A 19,642-nucleotide genomic window follows, 5' to 3' on the forward strand; every position below is an offset into this window, starting at 1 on the left:
AGCATGCGGGTTTGATCCCTGGCCTCACTCAGCAGGTTAAAGGATCCGGTGTTGCCACAAACAGTGGCGTAGGTCCTGGACATAGCAACTTGGATCTGGTGTTGCTGTGGCCATGGCATAGGCCAGTGGCTATGCTCCCATTCGACCCCTAGCTTGGGAACCTTCATATGTTCACATGAACCTAAAAGGACAAAAAAAAAAAAAAATCAAGGCATTGCTGTGAGGGAGAACTGAAATAAAGTAAAAATTAGATGATATGAAGTGACATATAAGTGAGACTATTTTATTATAGCAATGCACTATCAAATATTAGTTATTTTTATAATCAGTATCATCATAGCTTTTGGATTCACTGCTGACTTTGTAACAAGATCGAACAGATTCAGTAAATCAACTATAATGGAAAATATAAAAATCATAAAATGAAGGAGTTTCTGTTGTGGCTCAGCAGAAATGAACCTGACTAGTATCCACGAGGACGCAGGTTCGATCCCTGGCCTCACTCAGTGGGTTAAGGATCTGGCATTGCCATGGCTGTGGTGTAGGCTAGCAGCTATAGCTCAGATTCAACCCCTAGCTGGGAATGTTCATATGCTGTGGGTGTGGCCCTAAAAAAGCAATAAATAAATAAAAAGATTGAATAGATTCAGTGCGACTAGATTTCCTAATATTTTCCTTGGGCAATGATCATACATAATTGTCATCAGATTTCTGAGATTAAAAAAAAAATCACATTGACTCATTTTTTAAAATTGGAAAACCAGGAAATCATTTTAGAATTAATACAGGCAGTGTGCCTTGTAGATTCAGAAAAAAACACTGCAAAAGCTGATCTCTTCTTTGCTGTGTATATGTGCTTGTCCATTCAGGCATGGACACTTACACCTGCATGCACTAGTGTGCAAGAGAGCTGATAACAGTCTATATAAACACTTGCTTGTGAATATTAGTATATAAGCACATTCATCTAGGTAGGATTGTAGGATTAATTTCAGTCTCACTTGGAAGTTATCTTGTAGTTATACTTCAAAAGTATAAGAAATTTCCTTTTAATTTAATTAACTCTTTTTGGTATAATAGAATTAAGTTTCTATTACCCCAAATGATAGAAATATACATGTTCACACACACACACACACACACACACACACAAAGCACCTATATAGTAGTTAATCAAAAATCTTTTACTCTCATTAATTAATTATTGAACTCAGGTTTAAAATAATTACTGTGTAATAAATGAGTATATTTACCTCTGCCTTTCTCTGAAGAATAAGATTTAGTTCATTTATAGCATCTGTAATTTGTTTGGTCTCCACACATCCCAGAACACCACATATATTTTTAACTTCTTCAATCATATTATCCATATTTTGCTGTAGATGAAAAGCAAAATAGTTTATTGAAATCAAAAGGACACTAATTAATCTTTAAACTACTTCTCTATCTAAGAGGAGGAAATAGAGTAAAACATGATAGATTCCATGTAAAAAGGTTCTTAAGACTGGTTATCCCATGGCCTGAGCCATGATTTGCACTGAGTGAGTTAATGCTGAAAAGTAGAGCTATTAAGATTATATATATACCAACTCTTAACATTATCTGATATAAAATGGGAGATGGAGGAGAGGGAGAGATAGAGATACACGTAGAGATTGAAAGTCTAATTCCTGCAAAATACTTTGAATTAAGAAAACTGATGACTGACCTCTGTAGAGTTTCAGAATGCATCTGTTTTTGTAAGCACATACAGGAGGTCAAAATCATTAAATACCAGAGTTCAAGAGTTCCCACTGTGGCTCAGCAGATTAAGAACCCAACATAGTGTCTGTGAGGTTGTGGGTTTGATCCCTGGCCTCATTCAGTGTGTTAAGTTGCCACAAGCTGTGGTGTAGGTAGCAGATGCAGCTCAGATCTGGTGTTGCTGTGGTGTAGGCCTGTAGCTACAGCTCTGATTTGACCCCTAGCCTGGGAACTTCCATATGCTGCAAGTGGGACCATTAAAAGAAAAAAATAAAAGTCAGAGCTCAGAACAGACTTGGGACAATAAAGTTTGGTGTTGGGGTGTTTGGTAATCATTTGATTGTTCCGCATTTAAGCATCTGATGTTTCAGAAAATCACCATTGACAGGTATAGTCTGCAGTAATGACCAAATCTTCTCAAAGTCAAAATTGCTGGTGGAGTTCCCATTGTAGCTCTGGGGGTTAAGGACCTGACATGATATCCGTGAGGATGCAAGTTCAATCCCTGGCCTCACTAAGTGGGTTAAAAGTACGGCTTTGCCACAAGCTGTGGCATACGTTACAGATGTGGTTCAGATCAGGAGTTGCTGTGGCTTTGGTGTAGGGCTCAGCTGCAGCTCCAATTTAACCTCTAGCCTGGGGACGTCCAAATTCCCAGGTGTCGCCCTAAAAAGGAAAAGAAAAGTGCTGGTTATACTTCAGATAGTTATACACAGATTTTGTGGCCAGAGTTCTAAAAGCTTTTCCTTTTCCTTTTTAAATTTCTCATCTTTGACATGTTCTTAAATTAACTTTCATTAAAAAAAAATGCCCTTAAATAGTATTTTTCAGTGAAACAAAAAAACTATCCTATTTTGATTTTATTCTTTTCCATATTTTACCAGTAACTATGTTGAGAAATATTTCTTTCTCTAATTCTGTACTAGTAAACTTTCACACTATAATATTTTAATGTACTTTACTATATCATTAATAATGTTGGCATTTTAAAACATATCAGTTCTGTCAATTCCAGAATCACAGTCATTCCAATGGAAGGTTTCAAATGGAGTTTATTTCTAAAGATGTGGAAAAGTGCTTTTCCTTTTTGTTCACACAAAGATACGGATTCACAAAAAAAGATTTTAACTGTAGCTATTCTAGGTCATTTTCTTAGGAAAACACTATCAATATAGAGACAGAATAGGTATTATTCTTAACACAATTTTGTGTCTTTTGGGGAAAAACAAAACTTTTTAATATATTAACAGTACCTTTTATATGATTTTATATCACTGAAAAGTGATGACAGAAACCTAGGAAGAATAGCTAATTAATACAATGAAAGACAATCAGAACTCCAAAACCATCAACAGACTTGATTAAAGAGCTATAAGGAAAAAAAAAATATTAACTTATTTGGGTTGCATCTTAAGTCTTTCACAGATTAAGAAAATACAAATACTCAGTTATAACATGAGAAGAAAAATTTATGAGTACTTCATGTGGAAACTCTCAGTTGTTTTATTTATGTGTGAACTTGGTGAGTCAACATTATGACATGGCTGCCAGAAATGCTAATTCATTATTAAATTTTTTTATTACTCAATGAATTTATTACATTTATACTTGTACAATGGTTATCACAATCCAGTTTTATAGGATTTCCATCCTACAACCCCAGCACATCCCCCCACCCCCCGAACTATCTCTTTTGGAAACCATAAGTTTTTCAAAGTCTGTGAGTCAATATCTATTCTGTGAAGAAGTTCATTCTGTCCTTTTTTTCAGATTCCCTACATGTCAGTGAAAGCATTTGATGTTGGTGTCTCATTGTCTAACTGACTTCACTTAGCATGATAATTTCTAGGTCCATCCATGTTGCTAAAAATGCTGGTATTTCGTTCCTTTTAATGGCTGAGTAATATTCCATTGTGTATATGTACCACTTCTTCGTTGATGGACATTTAGGTTGTTTCCATGTCTTGCCTATAGCAACTAGTGCTGCAATGAACATTGGAATACATGTGTCTTTTTGAGTCACGGTTTTCTATGGATAGATGCCCAGGAGTGGGATTGCTGGATCAAATGGGAGTTCTCTTTTTAGTTTTCTGAGGAATCTCCATACTGTTTTCCACAGTGGTTGCACCAATTTACAATCCCAACAGTGTAATAGAGTTCCTTTTTCTTCACTCCCTCTCCAGTACTTACTGTTTGTAGACTTTTTAATGATGGCCATTCTGGCTGGTGTAAGGTGGTACCACATAGTGGTTTTGATTGGCATTTCTCTAATACTGAGTAATGTTGAACACACTTTCATGTGTTTTTTGCCATCTGTATGTTTTCTCTGGAGAACTGTCTATTTAGATCTGGGGCCCATTTTTTGATGGGGTTTTTTTGCTATTGAGCAGTAGGAGGTATTTATAAATTTTGGAGATTAATCCCTTGTCAGTTGATTCATTTGCAAATATTTTCTCCCATTCTGTGGGATGTCTTTTCGTTTTGTTTAGGGTTTCCTTTGCTGTGCAGAAACTTTTAAGTTTGATTAGGTCCTATTTGTTTATTTTTTTTTACTGTCATTCCTCTAAGAGGTGAATCTGAGAAGATGTTGCTGTCATTTATGTTGGAGAGTGTCATGAGACATGTTTCTACAATATTTTCTTAGCCTTTTTGCTGAAAACTCCATCTTGTCCTGCTTTACTTTACCCCATCTTCCTGCTTGAAAAACAGTTACAGTGTTGGTAAATGTCTTAAGCTTAAGAACAAAGACCTAAAGGCATAAGTTATTCATAGGGTCAGCTGAATGAGGACATAATGTGTTGTTCTAGGCACGCTGGACCTGTGCAGATTGGCACAACATTTGCACAAGCATGATATGTCCTCTAAAGAATAAGAGAAAGAGGAACCTCATGGCCCCAAGTGGTTTATGAGCGATTGTTAGCAGAATATGCATTAGCAAAGAGAACTAAGGTGCAAACCTAGGCACAACGGGTTGCTGCACTAAGGGTTGCTGCACTAAGGGTTGCTGCACAAAGGCATGCCTTTTGAGGAAGTACAGTGAGGATTCTCCGAAATGCTATGCATAGATAGCTAAAGCCAAGCTTCCTCAAATGCTAATGATTGTTAAATGCCTAAAGGTCAGAGTAAAAGCTTAACCATCTACCAGCCTTGTGACTTTTAAAATAATAAAAGAACGTATAAAATAATTTAAAAAACCCTATATCCTCCACCTATAGCCCCCTCCTAACTTGACTTAATCTGAAAGCACAATAAAAGCAGTGTGGTTTATTGAGGTGGTGCTCTTGGTCCCTGAGACCTTGAGTCCCCTGGTTCCCACCTTTTCTTAAGGTAAATGTCTCTGTTTTGTTTTATGTTAAGTTTTTTCCTTAAGTTTCACAGCACCCGTTCTTCAGCCCCATCCTGCTGAGCTGGTCTCAGCAGGAGAGTGGCCTATGTTTTCCTCTAAGAGTTTTATAGTGTCTGGTCTTATATCTACGTCTTTAATCCATTTTGAGTTTATTTTTGTGTATGGTGTTAGGGAGTGTCCTAATTTCCTTCTTTTCCTTGTGGCTGTCCAGTTTCCCAGCACCACTCATGGAACAGGCTGTCTTTTCTCCATTGTATATTCTTGCCTCCTTTGTCATAAATTAGTTGACTATAGGTTCATGGGTTAAATTCTGGGCTTACTATCCTGTTCCACTGATCTATATTTCTGTCCTTGTGCTAGTTACCATAAGGTTTTGATGATGGTTGCTTTGTAGTATAGTCTGAAGTCCAGGAGCCTGATGCTTCCAGCTCCATTTTTCTTTTTCAGGATGTCTTTGGCTATTCTGGGTCTTTTGTGCTTCCAAACAAACTTCAAAATATTTTGTTCGAGTTCTATGAAAAATGTCCTTGGTGATTTGATAGGGATTGCATTGAATCTGTAGATTACCTTAGGTAGCATAGTCATTTTGATAACATTGACTCTTCCAATCCAAGAGCAGTTTCATCAGTGTCTTATAGTTTTCAGAGTACAGGTCTTTTGTCTCTTTAGGTAGGTTTACTCCTAAGTATTTTATTCTCTTGGATGCAGTGGTAAATGGAATTGATTCCCTAATTTCTCTTTCTTTTTTTTTGTCTTTTGTCTTTTTTTTTGTTGTTGTTGTTGCTATTTCTTGGGCCGCTCCTGCGGCATATGGAGGTTCCCAGGCTAGGGGTTGAATTGGAGCTGTAGCCACCGGCCTACGCCAGAGCCACAGCAACGCGGGATCCGAGCCGCGTCTGCAACCTACACCACAGCTCACGGCAACGCCGGATCGTTAGCCCACTGAGCAAGGGCAGGGACCGAACCCGCAACCTCATGGTTCCTAGTCGGATTTGTTAACCACTGCGCCACAACGGGAACTCCCTAATTTCTCTTTCTGATCTTTCATTGTTAGTATATAGAAATGCTATCAATTTCTGTGTATTAATGTTGTATCCTGTGACTTTGCCAAATTCATGGATGAGCTGTAACAGTTTTCTAGTAGAGTCTTTAGGGTTCTCTAGGTATAGTATCATGTCTATACCTAGATACCTATAGTATCTGCAAATAGTGATAGTTTTAGTTCTTCCTTTCCAATTTGGATTCCTTTTATCTCTTTTACTTCTCTGATTGCCGTGGTGAGGACTTCCAAAACTATGTTGAATCGTAGTGGCGAGAGCAGGCATCCTTGTCTTGTTCCTGATCTAAGTGGGAATTCTTTCAGCTTTTCACGGTTGAGAATGATGTTAGCTGTGGGTTTGTCATATATGGCCTTTATTATGTACAGGTAGGTTCCCTCTATGTCCACTTTCTGAAGGGTTTTTATCAGAAATGGGTGTTGGATTTTGTCAAAGGCTTTTTCTGCATCTTTTAAGAGGATCATGTGGTTTTTGTTCTTCAGTTTGTTAATATGGTGTATCACACTGAGTGATTTGCAGATATTGAAGAATCCTTGCATCCCTGGATAAATTCCACTTGATCATGATGTACAATCCTCTTAATGTATTGTTGAATGTGGTTTGCTAGTATTTTGTTGAGGATTTGTGCATCAGTGTTCATCAGTGAAATTGGCCCGTAGTTTTTTGGGGTTTTTTTTGTGGTATCTTTGTCTGGTTTTGGTATCAGGGTGATGGTGGCCTCATAGAATGAGTTTGGGAGTGTCCCTTCCTCTGTGATTTTTTTGGAATAGTTTCAGAAGGATAGGTGTTAGCTCTTCTCTAAATGTTTGATAGAATTCATCTGTGAAGGCATCTCGTCCTGGACTTTAGTTTGTTGGAAGTTTTTAATCACAGTTTCAATTTCAGTACTTGTGATTGGTCCATTCGTCTTTTCTATTTCATCTTGGTTTAGTCTTGGAAGATTGTACTTTTCTAAGAATTTTTCCATTTCTTCTAGGTTTTCTGTTTTATTGGCATATAGTTGCATATAGTAGTCTCTTATGATCCTTTGATTTTTGTTGTTACTTCTTCTTTTTCATTTCTAATTTTATTGATTTGAGTCTTCTCTCTTTTTTGCTGGCTAGGGGTTTATCAATTTTGTTGATCTTTTCAAAAAAAACCAGCTTTTCGTTTCATTGATCTTTTCTATGGTTTTGTTCATTTCTATTTCATTGATTTTCTGCTCTGATCTTTATGATTTCTTTCCTTCTACTCACTTTAGGTCTTGTCTGTTCTCTCTCTAGCTGCTTTAGATGAAAAGTTAAGTTTTTTATTTGAGCTTTTTCTTGTTTTCTGAGGTAGGCTTGTATTACTATAAACTTTCCTCTTAGAACAGCTTTTGTCACATCCCGTAGGTTTTGGAGTGTCGTATCTTTGTTGTCATTTGCTTCTAGGTATTTTTTAATTTCCTCTTTGATTTCTTCAGTGATCCATTGGTTGTTTAGTAGCATGTTGTTTAGTCCCCACGTATTTGTGCTTTTTGCAATTTTTTTCTTGTTGTTGATTTCCATTCGTATAGTGTTGTGGTCAGAAAAGATGCTTGATATGATTTCAGTTTTCTTAATGTTACTGAGGCTTGATTTGTGGCCCAGGATGTGATCAATCTTCGAGAATGTTCTGTGTGTTCTTGAGAAGAATGTGTATCCTGGTGCTTTTGGATAGAATGTCCTATAAATATCTATTAAGTCCATCTGGTCTAATGCTTCATTCAGAGCCTGTGTTTCCTTATTTATTTTCTCTTTGGATGATCTGTCCACTGCTGTAACTGGGGTGTTCAAGTCCCCCACTATTATTGTGTTCTTCCTTGCTGTAGGCTTCCTACTGGGATGGACTGGTGCCTGTCCACTGATAGATGGAGCTGATTCCTATCCCTTCGGTGGGTGGGGCTTTCTCTCTGGGTGAAATAAGAGGCAGGGCTGTGTGCCTGGGGGGCCTTTAGGTAGCCTGTTTGCTGATGAGTGGGGCTGTGATCCCACCTGGATTGTTGTTTGCCCTGCAGCTTCTCAGTGCTGATGGGTGAGGCCAGATTTTCCCAAAGTGGCCACCTCCAGAGAAAGGCTTGCTGCTGAATATTCCCATGAGCTTTGCTTCCAATCATTATTAAATTAAATTAAAAGACGTGTAATCTCTATAACCAGAAAGTTATAATGGTCCACATTTTTCACGTATATAACCTGAATTGGAGTTTAATATTGAGTACCGCATTTGAGACTGGACTTGACAAATTGGACTTTCTCAAAAAAGAGTTACTCAACTATTAATATAGTGTTAATATTACTGATTCATAACAGCATAGTAAACTATATTTTCAGCTGTATAGTAAAGTTATATATGTTTAAATCCTGATTCTGCCCCATTTTTCCTATGACCATTATCAAATTATTTAACTTCCAGGGGCCTGAAGTCCCTCCTCTGTAAATTGGAACAGCAATAATTAATTGGGTTGGGTTGCTGTAAAGATTAAATATGTTTAAATAGAAAAAAATGCCTGGCAGAGAATAAGGGCTAAATTTTAGTTAATTGATTTTTAATTGATTCATTTTTATTCATTCATACAGATTTTTCAATTCATGAGAGAAATCAAGCACTGTACATGCCCAGATAACTAATAAAATGAAAATTTAAAAATCATTAAAACTATGAGAGGGTTGTATTAGGTGCTATGTTTAGTTTTCATTCATACATTCTTTTTTTTTTGTCTTTTGTCTTTTTTGTTGTTGTTGTTGTTGCTATTTCTTGGGCCGCTCCCGCGGCATATGGAGGTTCCCAGGCTAGGGGTTGAATCAGAGCTGTAGCCACCAGCCTACGCCAGAGCCACAGCAACGCGGGATCTGAGCCGCTTCTGCAACCTACACCACAGCTCACGGCAACGCCGGATCGTTAACCCACTGAGCAAGGGCAGGGACCGAACCCGCAACCTCATGGTTCCTAGTCGGATTCGTTAACCACTGCGCCACGACGGGAACTCCTCATTCATACATTCTTAGTAGCTATGTGATGTATCTGAATTTATGGAAATCCATAAAATATTACTAGTTAAAATGCAAATTCTGGGTTGTCTTGGGTCACTCAGCTAATTTACTCCATCTCTTACTTCAGTGCAGTACTTCTTATGTTATCTATTTATTACATTTGGTTTACATAAAAATTCTGAAAGGTAAATATTTATTTCATTTTTGATTCACTGAGATAGCTAGAATATGTTAAGGCAAGTACTGCAGTCGTAAAATTAATTTGGTGATTAATTGGATTGAGCACCAACAGGAAGATTGGGTTTAAGATGATTCCAAAATTTCATACTTGGAAAACTAAAAGACAGGAGGCCATTAATTATGGCAGGAAACACAGGCAAAATGGGAAGAGTTTTGGTGGAATTGTGATGTGTGTATTTTTTGATACACAGAGCTTGGGTTGCCAACAGGATAAACAGAATCAGCCTTTGGATATTGGAAATGCAGTGGGTTTCTAGCTCTAGCAACAGTTGAGAAAAAACAGACGCCTTACACACGCAGACACACACAGAGTATACGCTCCTATAAACATTATATGAACTATAAAGAGAAAATGTAAATACATAGTCTATCGCAAAACAAAGATAAGCTAAATCTCTGGCTGTCAGAAATTTATAGAGTTCAAAGCCTGTGCAGTAGCTTCAGCATTGATGTCAGTGGCCTGGAGGAAATGTCAGTGAGTTTAGAGACTGGTGCTTACTGCATACAATGGAACGAATGCTGAGATTTTAGACCTAAACCAATTGGTAGAGATAGAAGGGGCAGACCTGGAGCCAAGATCCCTCAATAAACCCCTGACTCTGGATAGCTTTTCATTTGCAAAAGGTGGGAGCAGAAAAACAATGTCTACTGATCAAGAGAACTTTTGAGGAATCCTCCCTCTACCTAGGGGCTTTGAATGAGGAAAATGATTATGTGAGAAATTGTGTTATGTGTAGCATTAATCTACATTACCCATAGCTGGAATTTATTCTAAAATTAGTGCCAGAGTGTTATTACTATTTTTGGACCTAGGTAGCAGCAAAAGCAAAACTTTTCTAACTCAAAACCATGAGGTTTCCCCCAAATATACACAGGTCTGCATGTGAGTGCACACACACACACACACACACACCCCACCATGACAGCAGGGAAATAATCAGCCTAAAATTTACAATTCCTGTGATACCTGATCCATCATTTGAGATATTCTACAGACACAAAGCACAAAAGGATTAGATCCTGATTTCAAGAGCTATTAAAGCTAGATTTGGGCATTATTTTCATAGAGGAGATACCTGGCCAAGCAATTGGATTTGTTGGTTTAGAAGCAGAATATAGATGGAAGAAAGAAAAGTGGAAAACTGGGTATATAACATTTCAGAACATTTAATATTTAGATGATGGAGGAGGAAGTTTGGGTCACAGAGCACATAGAATTCTGAGACACAGGCTGTAAGACTACAGTTTAGTGGCTTAAAGGAAAGGTAGTTGATGTACTGGGAAATTTCAGCTTGGAAAAAAAGAAGAAAAAGGAAATATTATAATCACTTTCAAGTTTATGATGGTCTTTCAAGTGAAAAGATTTATTGTAAATAGTTACAGAATGACAAATTAGAACAAATGATTGCAAATTTAGAGATCTTAATGAATTTCTCTATTTACATACTGAAAATTACCCAATTCAGTTTATGAATTTGGAAACAAATTGAGAATTTAGAATTACTTTTATTCCAGGTTCAATAATTAGTGCCACTATAATTTATTCCATAAAGATTAAAAATAGTCTTTGGACTATCTGGTCTTATATTTAGGTCTTTAATTCATTTTGAGTTTACTTTTGTGTATGTTTCTTTTACATGTAGCTATCCAGTTTCCCAGCACCACTTAGTGTTTCATTTCAGTTTAAAATGTAGAACTTCTATCCACTGAAACAATGAAAAATAAGCAGATAATATACAACAATCATAATTTTTTTGACTCTACTGGAGATTTGAGGTCAAATATGACCAAGTATAATTAATTCCAAAGAATGTATCCCCTCCAAGGGAGGATAGAGAACACAAAGTCTTTGACCTTTGGCAGAGCACAGGAGAAAGAGCTGGTCACTATGTAAGAGGTACGAATAACTCAGCCGAAACTGTAACAAATTCTTAAAGGCTAGGTGTGAGTTAGCATGTCAATTTGGAATATCTGGGAACCCAAGACACAAGGAGATTTTACAGTCATTTTTAAGTTCTTTTCTGTACACCTACCAACTATTAGGGGACGTAATGAAGGTAGTTCAGGGAACTGAGGGTCCATTCCGTGATGCAGTATATAGGAGGTAATCAGCTCCTGGGGGATCAGTCTGAAACCTGCCTACTTCTGTAGATCTTTCTTTCATAAGAAGCAAAGGCCTTAAGCTGTTGGCCTGTGGTACTAGAAAAATGATGATACTGGAGGAGAGAGAAACCCTCTGTGACCCTGAGCATAGACAAAAATCTTTTGCTTTGAGGAGGGGGAGAAAAAAGCAAAATCATGTGCCGGTGGGGGAGAAGTAGGACATAGGTTAAGATCCTTGGCAGGTGAGAGAATGTTAGAAGCAAAAACCTTTTGCTTCTGGGAAAGGACAAAAATCTGTCTTGAGTCCAGGATCTTACTTGGATACCAATTATAAGTGAGGATCCACTAGGTGGAGGGGAAGAAGATTCTCCTGTACAAGACTAAGTGCAACTGTAAGGTACAGTTTGGCTACCAGAAAGTTCCAACCTTGAGGCAGAAATGCTCAGAAAGTTCCAATCTTGAAGCTCAAAAACACAGCCCTGTCTAAGGCTGTGGTTGATCAATACGATACAGAACTTCCCTTTACCCTACTACAAAAATGAGTCCCTGTTGAGTAATAAAGGAGAGCAGAGGACTGCTAGGTAAGAGACAAAAGTATTAAGAGAAATTGTCTCTGTGGCATACACGAACATGGACTGTTGAAAGCTGAGGGTGAAGCAGGAACAGAGAAAAGGACCCTAATATCATAGGCCCCCTATAAAAGTATAGGTAATAGTAATTAACCTCTAGAGCAATTTGAAGGCTGAAGTGTCCCAATGGTATTGATAGTCACAATGAGACACAAAGCTCAAATCATGACTAGATTATATCAGTTCTACATATTAATAGCATAAGAGAAGAAGAGCATTGCCCATTTCCAAGTGTGAATACAATTTACCTCACTTTCTAGTATTGTTCTACACAGGGTGTTTAAGGCTCAATAAAAAAAAAATCAGGATCCATATGAAAAAAAGCAAGATAAAACAACCCATTGTTAGTAGATGGAACAATTAACCAAACCAAACTAATTAATGACCCAAATGTTAGAACAATCAGACAAGGACTTTTACGTAACTGTGATTAACATATTATAGGATCTAGTGGAAAATGTGGACAATGTGCGTGAATAGATGGAGAATTTTCAGCAGAGATAAAAACTATTTAAAAGAGTCAAATGGAAATCATAAAAAATGTTAAAATATATGTGATATTAGAGATGAAAAACTCTTTCAATTGGCTCCTCAGCGGATTGAACACAGCTAAGGAAAATATCAATGAAATTGAAAATAGGTCAAGAGAAATGATCCTAACCGAAACACAGAGGGGAGTAAGAGTGGGGGGAAGAAACAAGAACATGACATCTAAAAGCTGTTAGAGTCATATATGCAATGAGAATTCTGGAAAGATAAGAATGGGACAGAGAGATTTTTAAAGAGGCAGTGGCCAACATATCCAAATTTGCGGAATGCTACTAAAATTTAGAGGTATATTTATGGCTTTAAAATTTGGGTAATTCTATATCAATGAAAGAAATTAAATTTATAATAAAATCCTTCCCATAAGGAAAAAACTTTGAACAGATAGTTCATTGGTAAATTTTATCAAACATTTAAGAAAGTAATAAAACCAAATCTACCCAAATTATTTCAAAATACAGAGTCAGAGGGAACATTTCTTATTTTTATAAAATAACATTACAAGAAAATAAAATATAGACTGATGTCTATCATAAAAACAGATGCAAATATCCTTAACAATATTAGCTAATTGAAGCTAGAAATTCATAGTTATAAATTATTACCAAGTATGATTTATCCCAGTATTACAAAACTATTTTTAAAATTTGAAAATAATAAATGGGAAAAACCATATACCTATCTGTATAGGTATAGAAAAAAAGCATTTGTACAGGAGTTTTCACCTATTTATGATATAAATTCTTAACAAATTAGGAATAGAAGGAAACTTCTTCAACCTAGCAAGGAGTGACTAAAGTCATGTAATTTGCAAGTAACTTCATACTTACTGGTGAAAGAGTGTAACTTTCTCCCTAAGTTTAACAAGAAATTCTTGTGCGGATTCTTCTCTTATCATTTGTCACTTCTAGTAAATTCTACTGGAGACCAGATAAAAGAAATACATATTGAGAGAAAGTAAATCTTTGGTTGTATGATGTCTAGGATGGGAGGGATTTATTGCAAATAAGAACTTGGTGATTTTTTGTTGTAATGGAAATGTTTTATATCTTGATTCCATGGTGATTATATACATTTTCAAAATGAGTCGATTATACAGTTAACATGAGTGCATTTTATTTTATATATGTAAACTTAATGAAAGTTAATTTAATAAATGATGTGATGAAAAGTAAAAGAAAATAAAGATAACAGTTTGATGTTATGTTTAAGGAGAGTGAAGAATCATAAAGGTATTAGTAATCAGAGAAATAAAAGTTAAAACTGAAATAAGATATATTTTCTCATGTATGCAAAATAAATTACAAGTTGGACTATATTATACATATATTGTGAAATATTTAAGATCATATAAGAAAAATGGTATTGCTTTGTGAGTTTCTGGCCCTGGGTATGTAGCCTGAAAACCCCTCTAGTATTAGCTTGAGTGTACATCAAAAGTAGAATAGGTAAGTTGAAGTTTGTGAGTCTAGTTGAGTAGTGTATAGCAATGAAAATAATCCAAAACCATATAGGATGAGGTAAATAGATCTCAAAAACAATACTGAGAGAAAGATATGGAGCACCAGAAGTACATATATTTTGATTCCATTTAGGTATATTAAAAAGGAAACCTGGGAGTTCTCTTATGGCACAGTGAGTTAAGGATCTAGCATTGTCACTGCAGTGGCTAGGGTCACTGCCGTTGCGGGGATTCAGTCCCTGGGATGGGAACTTCTATATGCCCTGGGCATGCTTCCCTCCCCCAAACCTTAAACAAGCATACCTCATTTATTGCGTTTCATTTTACTTCTCTTTGCAGATATAGCATTTTTTTTTAAAACAAATTAAAGGTTTATGGTAACCCTGCGTTGAGCAAGTCTGTCTGCCCCATTTTTCCAACAGCATTTGCTCACTTTATGTCTCTGTGTCACATTTTGATAATTCTTGCAATATTTCAAATTTTTCATTATTGTTGTATTTGTTATGATGATCTGTCATCAGTAATCTTTCATGTTACTATTGTTATTGTTTTGGTGCACCATGAACCTCACCCATATAAGATGGCAAACTTAATCTGCAAATGCTGTATATGTTCTGACAGCTCTGATGATTGCTGTTGTTCCTCCATCTCTCTCCCTCTCCTTGGGCCTCCCTATTCCCTGAGACAATTTTGAGATTAGGCCAGGTAATAACCCTAAAATAGCCTCTAAGTGAAAGGAAGAGTTGTGTATCTTTCACTTTCAATCAAAAGCTAGAAATGATTAAGCTTAGTGAAAATGTCATTCAACATTAAGCATGTTCAAAGCTGAGACATGCCGGAAGCTAGGCTTCTTGCAGCAAAGAGCCAGGTTGTAAATGCAAAGGAAAAGTTCTTGAAGAACTTAAAAGTGCTACTCCAGTGAAAACAGAGATGATAAATTGAAACAGCCTTACTTCTGATATGGGGAGTGTTGGTGTGGTTGGATAGAAGATCAGATCAACCACAACATTCCCTTAATCCAAAGCCTAATCCAGAACAAGACCCTAAGGCTGAGAGAAATTAGGAAGCTGCAAAAGAAAGTTTGAAACTAGCAAAGCTTAGTCCATGAAGTTTAAGGAAAGTTCTTGTCTCCATAATCATACAACATGAAGTAGCAATTGCTGATGTAGAAGCTGCAGGAAGTTATCCAGAGGATTAGTGAAGATCATTTTTGAAGATGGCTATACTTTACAACAGATTTTCAACCTATGTAGAAAGAATAGCCTTCTCTTGGAAGAAGAAGCTATATAGGATTCTCATGTCTAAAAAGGAGAAGTCAATGCCTGGTTTCAAAGTTTCAAAGGGCAGGCTGACTCTTGTAAGGTGTAATGCAGTTGATGACTTTAAGTTGAAACCAGTACTCATTTACAATTCTGAAAATCCTAGGGCCTTTAAAAATTATGTGAAATCCACTCAGCCTGTGCTCTATAAATGGAACAACAAAACCTGAATGATAGTACATCTATTTACAACATGATATACTAAATATTTTAAGCCTTCTGTTGAGACATACTGCGCAGAAAAAAAAAAGATTCCTTTCAAAATATTACTCCTCATTGACAATGCATCTGATTACCCAAGAGCTCTGATGGAGATGTACAGTGAGATTCATGTTTACATATATGCTTACACAACATCCATTGTGCAGCCCACGGATCAAGGAACAATTTTGATTTTCAAGTCTTATTATTTAAGAAATACTGAGCCCGTTGTGGCTCAGCAGAAATGAACCCAGCTAGTATATGTGAGGTTTTGGGTTCAATCCCTGGCCCTGTTCAGTGGGTTAAGGATCTGGCATTGCTATGAGCTGTGGTATAGGTCACAGACAAGGCTCAGATCTCAAGTTGCTGTGGCTGTGACTGTGACCAGCAGCTGCAGCTCCAATTTGACCCCTATCCTGGGAACTTCCAGATGTCACAGGTGCAGCCCTAAAAAGAAAGGAAAAAAAAAAAAAAGAAATACTATAAGGCTATCGTTGCCATAGATAGTGATTCCTTTGATGGATCTGGGGAAAGTCAATTGAAAACCTGGAAAAGATTTAACATTCTACGTGCTATTAAGAACATTTGTGACTCATGGGAAAAGGTCAAAATGTCTACATTCACAGGAGTTTGGAAGAAATTGATTCCAGCCCTCATAGATTACTTTGAGGAGTTCAAGACTTCAGTGGAGGAAGTAACTGCAGATGTGGTAGAAATAGCAAAAGAACTAAAGTTAGAAGGGTAGCCTGAAGATGCAGTTGAATTGCTGCAATCTCATGGGAAAACCTGAACAGATAAAGAGTTGCTTCTTAGGGAAGAGCAAAGAAAGTTTCTTGAGATGAAATCTCCTCTTGGTGAAGATGCTGTAAAGACTGCTGAAATGACAACAAAGGATTTAGAATATTAAATAAACATAGTTGATAAAGCATTGGTAGGGTGTAAGAAGATTGACTCCAATTTTGAAAAAATTCTACTCTGGGTAAAGTGTTATTAAATAGCATTGCATGCTATGGAGAAATCGTTCATGAAAGGAAGTCTCAATCCATGTGGCAGACTTCATTGTTGCCTTATCTTAAGAAACCATTAGGGCCACCCCAGCCTTCAGCAACCATCATCCTGATCATCAGCAGCCATCAATGTCAAGGCAGGACCATCCATCAGCAAGAAAAATTACAACTCACTGAAGACTCAGATGATGGTTGGCATTTTTTTGGCAGTAAAGTATTTTTTATTTAAAGTACATACATCGTTTTGTTAAGACTTAATATCATTACATACTTAATGGACTACAGTATGCTGTAAACAGAACTTTTATATGCTCTGGGAAACCCCAAAATTCATGTGAGTCACTTTGTTGGCGTATTTGCTTTGTTGTGTTGTGGAACTGAATCTGAAGTGTCTTTGAGGTGCCTGTGTTATTGATAGCTGCATACTTTGGTGGTGAAATGGTAAAGAAAAACCACAAAATGGTTTGTCACTAAAGGATACTTCTTATGCAGGAGTAAAAAGATGTGAAGTGGCATACAGGCAGAGCCTTTGATAGTGGCAGTGTTTTGTACCTGACATTATTTTTTTATAACGATTTTTATTTTTTCCATTATAACTCATTTACAGTGTTCTGTCAATTTTATACTGTACAGCAAGGTGACCCAGTTATTCTTTTTCTCACATTATCATGCTTCATTATAAATGACTAGATATAGTTCCCAGTGCTACACAGCAGGATCTCATTGCTTATCCATTCCGAAGACAATAGTTTGCATCTGTTAACCCCAAATTCCCTATCCATCCCACTCCCTCCCCCTTGGAACCACATGTCTGTTCTCCATGTCCATGATTTTCTTGTTGTGGAAAGGTTCATTTGTGCCATATATTAGATTCCAGATATAAGTGATATCATATGGTGTTTGTCTTTCTTTTTCTGACTTACTTCACTTGTACCTGATTTATTTTGAAATAAGATTGCTTTCTCTGTTCTTTTTCTTTGTGTGTGTTTTCTCCATGTATTATATAATTCACTGCACAAATCTCAAAACCTCAGAGCAGTTATTCCTTTAATAAAACCCTTTAACTCTTTATGTCTCACTAGGAATGCAAATTATGTTGGGTAGTGATTAACTTCCTTATTGAAGAGCTATCATTTTTCCTTCCACTTCAAGTCTGGCAGTGTTCAGTACATAGGTTTGACTTTTAGTAGTTTCCATCTGCCCTTTATTTCTGCTAAGGTAGGTTCCAATTCTGCAGTGGTATTTTATTTCTTTCCCTTGTGACCTGGCTTTATCTCCTTCATCTCCTTGACTTCTCCTTTTGTGACCTTTCTGCTGGCCCTTGCTATCTATTCATTTTATCCTATTTTCTTCTTATGACTTTTTTGCGCCTTTCCCACCTCTTTTTATATTCTATTGTGAATGCAAATCAGTTTTGTGACATTTTTCTTCTGGATCCTATACAACCTCTACTTTAGTAATAGTGTTAAAAATAATAACCTACTGGCAACAAAATAACACTTGTACTTATCTTTTCTGGAACATTTTTTATCTTCCAGCCACTGTATAATATTAAGCACATTACATCTACTGTTTCATTAATTTTTTAAAATACTGTTATATTATGTTTTATTATCTTCACTCTAGTGGTGAATAATATAAACTCTAGAATAATTGAATGAAAGCTTTCCTAGTGGCAGAGGGTTGGCACACAGATCTACCTAACTTTGGAATCTCTGCTTATAAATTCTGTGTTATTGCCATCCTGATTAAATTATGTTTGATATTGAAACTTCTGAAAATCCAACAATAGATCTGCATGTTACTAAGAAAGCTTCATTTCTTTTTTTTTTAAAATGATGCAATCACTTGGTTTATTAAATCAATTGAAAATATATAATGAGAGTCAAGTCAGAAAAAAATCAGGTAAGTTAATGAATAGTATTCAGTTGGGGGAAAAGGAAATCCACAACCTGAAATCTGGGTTATACATGTTCATATAACTCACCTCTTTCTTTGCTGACACAGCTTCTAGACTGGTGGTATGTTAATTAGGATGAGAGTGTGGTTTGAGCAAGGGGTCCCAACAGACAAATGGAGGATGTCTTGGGGCACACACTTGCTCTGCCAGAGAGATGCAAGGGCAAATACACCTGCCAACAGCTTTGCTTGCCAATTAGAAAGCTTCATTTCTATGAAAGCTAAATACATAATACCCCTATATGCCCATTACTTGCTTTTTATAAATAGAATTTTCAGTCTCTATCTAGAGGCTAAATATTGTTAGTTTTTGGTCTTGAGGAGAGTAAAGTGAATTATTCTGCCCTCCTCTTTGAGTTATTTACACCAGAATAATAGAGATGCCATATTTTTCTGGTTATCTACTGGTACAGCCTCTGAGTCATGGGCTTGATGATAAAGGGTTTGGAGGCTTTTAGCTCTTTTCACACCATTAGATGTTTCATGAAGCCAAACTACATTTTTAAGCATGGATAGATTTCTCTAAATCCAGATCCATCTGGTTTACAGTTAGTTAATCAGTTACTAGGCCCTAGTGTAATTTTGTCATCAGTGGGGGGATTGCTAACTTTCTCTAAAGGTCCTACTTGGCATTTAAGTAAAAACTTTGGAGACAGTGCATCAGAGGCTACTAAGAAGAAATTGATTCTTTCACCTAGATTGAAATCTGGTTTTACACTGCTTTGTCTATAGATACAGCACTCTATTTGCATTATGTGACTATGCTATCTTTCCAGCTAGATCACCAGCAATTTTATTTTATTTTACTGTTATTACTATTATTATTATTATTTGCTTTTTAGGCCTGTACCCGCGGCATAGGGGGTTTCCCAGGCTCGGGGTCTAATAGGAGCTACAGCTGCTGGCCTACGCCACAGCCTCAGCAACACCAGATCTGAGCCGCCTGTGATCTACACCACATCTCATGGCAATGCCGGATCCTTAACCCATGTAGCCAGGCCAGGGATCGAACCCTCAACCTCATGGTTCCTAGTTGGAT

The 19,642-nt window shown here is 36.8% G+C and overlaps 1 protein-coding gene across 1 annotated transcript in view; it reads right to left on the minus strand.

Moving 5' to 3' along the window:
* Window positions 1-19,642, minus strand: part of PIK3C2G (phosphatidylinositol-4-phosphate 3-kinase catalytic subunit type 2 gamma) — a 360,083-nt gene that overhangs the window by 268,996 nt on the left and 71,445 nt on the right. Inside the window, exon 9 of the mRNA XM_047787464.1 lies at window positions 1,254-1,376. Within this exon, the coding sequence (XP_047643420.1) occupies window positions 1,254-1,376 (123 nt within the window). The remainder of the gene's footprint in view (window positions 1-1,253; window positions 1,377-19,642) is intronic.

Source organism: Phacochoerus africanus, chromosome 7 (genome assembly GCF_016906955.1).
Source record: "Phacochoerus africanus isolate WHEZ1 chromosome 7, ROS_Pafr_v1, whole genome shotgun sequence".
Lineage (NCBI taxonomy): Eukaryota > Metazoa > Chordata > Mammalia > Artiodactyla > Suidae > Phacochoerus > Phacochoerus africanus.